The 3,914-nt window shown below is 40.6% G+C and overlaps 1 protein-coding gene and 1 non-coding gene across 2 annotated transcripts; both read right to left on the minus strand.

The window, feature by feature from the left end:
* Positions 1-69: 69 nt before the first annotated feature.
* RPL30 (ribosomal protein L30) lies at positions 70-3,449 on the minus strand. The gene is made up of 3 exons (XM_009638358.2): positions 3,196-3,449; positions 1,945-2,075; positions 70-675 (listed from the first exon to the last, which is right to left on the minus strand). The coding sequence occupies exons 1-3, from the start codon at positions 3,432-3,434 to the stop codon at positions 626-628; spliced, it is 420 nt and encodes a 139-aa protein (XP_009636653.2). The 5' UTR covers positions 3,435-3,449; the 3' UTR covers positions 70-625.
* LOC118452243 lies at positions 905-1,039 on the minus strand. The gene has a single exon (XR_004841950.1). It is a non-coding gene; the product is annotated as a small nucleolar RNA SNORA72 (small nucleolar RNA).
* Positions 3,450-3,914: the final 465 nt, after the last annotated feature.

Genomic DNA, 3,914 nt, shown 5'->3' on the forward strand with positions numbered 1-3,914 from the left:
CACACCTCTCTCTAAAAAAAACCCTACCAAAAAAAAAAAAAAAAAAAAAAAAAAAAAAAAAAAGGGGGAGTTATTTGAAGTCAGCTTCAAGAAGTTAGTTGGTACTTTATTGAAAGTGTGATGTTACACATCATGTCCAGCAGCTATCCTATCTGCCATTTGACAGATGTGTATTCTCTTGGAATGAAAAGCCAAAGGGGATAATTTGCATTAGTACTTTGTGATAGATTTGATAAAAATAGTGTGAATTTTTCAGTGTCAGTAAACCCTCTGGGGTCCCCCATCAACATCCTGTATTTTCAACTGTACCTCACTTTATGAACTGGTTTTGTGTTAGTACTCCAAACCCAAAAACTAAGGAAGCCATAGCCTGTTGGGATTTGGCACCATACTTGCCACGATCCAATCTTACTCCACTTACCTCTCAAACTCCACAAATTCTAGAGAAAGAAACAGGCAAGTTCTGTCCTGTGAAGGTTATTTCTAACACAACAGGAAACACAGCAGTAGTAATGAATCTTCTTTTATATAGTTTGTTGCCTAAAACCATCAAAGGTATAATACAAATTTTTCTTAAAACAGATCTGTAACCAGTTTTATTGTAGAAATAACACCTTTACAGCATTTACTTCTCACTGGTTTGTTCTGGCATGCTTCTGATGATGTCCGAGTCACCTGTAAAACAATAATACATTGTTACAAGAGGACCCACGGAAAGATCTGTTTTCAGGAATAAGCGAAAAAGTTAAAAACACATCATGCTGATTCTACAAACAGGAAACAAATTAAAAACAACACAAAGACAGTCTGTTTAGAAAAAAAGCAAGAAATTTTCATGGCTTGATAAAAAATATTTTTAGCTATATTTCACTAATCCATACACAGCATTTTATGCTAATTATGTACCTGTCACTAGCATTTACAAAGCCAGTACTAGAGCAACAATCTAGTCCTGGAGGACACAATGCATAGTTTTAATATAGCGAATGTCTAGCCTCCCCTGATCACGAAAATATCAGGACAGCGAGAATATTCGCATTGCATTACACGGCAGTAAGATTTACTTGCAGTTCCTTAGCTTACAGTTAGCCACCCATGCCCTCCCCCTGCCCAAAATCAAACCTAACAGTAACATTTTGAAAATTTTAAGTTTACAGCTAGTATTTGAACACAAGCAAGCTAAACAAAGTTTTCTGAAGAAACAGCAAATTCAAACCAATGTCGCTTGGGGAATATTCGGTGAAGGTTATTACAGAAATCATTAAATCCACGTGTAGGCATTTTGGTCAACAAATGGAACAAAAGACTGATTCTTCTCTTAGATTTTGGGAAGAGGATGAGAAGTCGCCTAATTAGCAGTCTATATTAGGAACTTGAGCAACTCTCGGGGACAAAGAGTGCTACCAAACCATAGTAATTACACACAGATTTACAGTTTTAAAATGTTTAGTATAATTTTCAACCCTGGATTACTAGCCACCTGCATATATGTTATTTTTGTACCTATCATTCTGGGAAGCAGGACAATTCCTTTGTCTTAGATTAAGAACAGTCAAACAAGGTGGATGCATGCAGCATGTTGCACCAGCTTGTATTCCAGCTGATGAGCTCAGAAACATGTACCAGGAAGTTTCCTCCCAGCCACTGAAACCTCACTACAGACTGACAGGCAGACAAAACGCTCGCTCACAGGGTTTAGCAGCAACAGGAGCTACACGCAAAGGTAAGCAGCAGTGATTCCAGATTCTAAGAACCTAGGACCCACAAAAGAAGACCAGGATCTTGGTCAGGGGAAATTCTAATTAAGAGTTAAACCTGACAGAAAAGGACACGCAGAGTATGTCATCACCCCTGCACGCTAGCCTGCTCAGTGCTGCTGCTCACAGGTGGACGGAGGAACCACCGATACACACCCACTTGGTCCCGATCCCGAGAGACACATACCTGGGTCAATGATAGCCAGTGTGCACACTCTGTAGTATTTTCCACACGCTGTGCCCAACTCAATGTTGTTGCCACTATAATGATGGACACCGGTCTTGGCAAGCATAGCGTAGTACTCGATCTCCGATTTTCTGAAATTGGAAAAAAACTAGGTGTTACAGTACTGACAAACAGCTCTGACTGTAACGCAATGAGAACAGCTTGAATGCCAGTCACACTTAAACCCTACACTCTTCCTTCCTACCCGGAAAAACACAACTGCTCCTTGCCAGCCAACATCACTACTGCGTTGTAGCTCAGGAACAGAGCAGAAGTACGCTGAAGGCATGTAACAGCAAACCCACTTTTGGGGTGCAAATCCTTGAGGTTGCTCCATCACATGCTCATTTCTATAGGAAAGAAGGGGACTCGGGACTTTCAGACTTCTAAATGGTTGTAGGAGCTAAGCCAAAGCACGTAAACGATGACCCTTTTTAATGCTGATACCCAGGGGCCAGATGCTGAACAGAGACCTGACTACTGTGTGTTTTTTCTTAAAAAAACAGAAAAGAGTCAATCTATACTCCCTTCTCTTCTGGCTTCCACACCAGGAGATTCTAGTGGCCCATATTGTTCCTCAAGCACTTTTGGGATCCCCACTAACATGCTGCCTACTGTAACAGTCCTGCCATTTCTCAAGCATCTAATTTTGGGTTTCTGCATTTACAGCTTCCTGAATCTGTCAATAGCCCCTGAAGCCAAAAAGGGGCCAGGAATTCAACAAGGAAAACGTCAGGAAGTTAGTAAAGATTTCATTCTCAAAAAAGAAGTTTCACTGGCCAGGAACCTAAATTTATAACTTGGGACAGCAAATTGTGTGTGCTTCAGATATTTTAAAGCACTGTCAATTACTAGTTTTCCTACCTGTAAAATTATTTTCCAATACACTACTTTGAAAAAACACAAGAATTCAGACCCATTATACATTTAATGAATGCTATCTCAGTGTGAAAAAACTTACAGTTATCTTCACCAGTGCGAACTCTTTGAATTAGAAAGGTAGGAAAACGCTGGAAAGCATTTCAACAATTCCAGGCCCAGAATCATTATACACCAAACCACCCATCATTTTTATTGCATAGCACTCTGGAATACGCCAAAGTATTCTGCATTAATAATGCACTGCAGCAAGTAACATGAAATACACGCTGTGTTTGGACAAAGAATCTGTCTTAGTTCTGAAGAGAACTAGTTTTTCATACACCTACTTACCTCAAAGCAGGACAGTTGTTGGCTAGAATGACCAACTTGGCTTTGCCCTGCCGAATCATTTTCAGAGTCTGTTTGTATCCTAGCACATATTTACCACTTTTCATAACCAGCTGAAGCCTGGAGTTTATGGACTCTAGGGACTTTTTCTGAAAAAGATGTAGAAAAGCATTATTGTATGTTACTTTACATTTTGAAAAATGGCAGAGAACATCAAGAAATGACAGAATTCCAACTACCATCAGTCTTTTAATAATTTCCCTCTAATTTGCAATGCGGAAGAAAAAAGCCAGCCTACCACATGAATATGAGAAAGCATGCGGGTAAGGGGGTTGCTGATACTATGTTTTCCCAACTTCATAAAAATATCTCCTGCCCATGGATCTTACCATAGGAAAATACATCTTAAAGCACTGTTGCTGCTACCTATGTTAATTAGTAATGCCCGGGTGTATTCAACAGGCCTTTACCAAAGCGCAGCTAGCCAACTCCAAGTAAGCACTACTTCTGCCCTGCAAATCTAAGCCAGGGCACACACTAACAGCGTTAGACCGGCCAGCTGAAACAAGCAACCACACACCACATGAGCTGACAGTCCAAGGGCAGCGCGGTGCTCGTCACAACAGGTAAGTGCATTTGCACGGACGAACACCACCGTCTAACACGAAACCCACATTTGCCCGAGTCGCTGGAAGAGAAAGGCAAGAACATGGCAGGAAAAG

Source organism: Egretta garzetta, unplaced genomic scaffold, assembly GCF_000687185.1.
Source record: "Egretta garzetta isolate BGI_Z169 unplaced genomic scaffold, ASM68718v1 scaffold154, whole genome shotgun sequence".
NCBI lineage: Eukaryota > Metazoa > Chordata > Aves > Pelecaniformes > Ardeidae > Egretta > Egretta garzetta.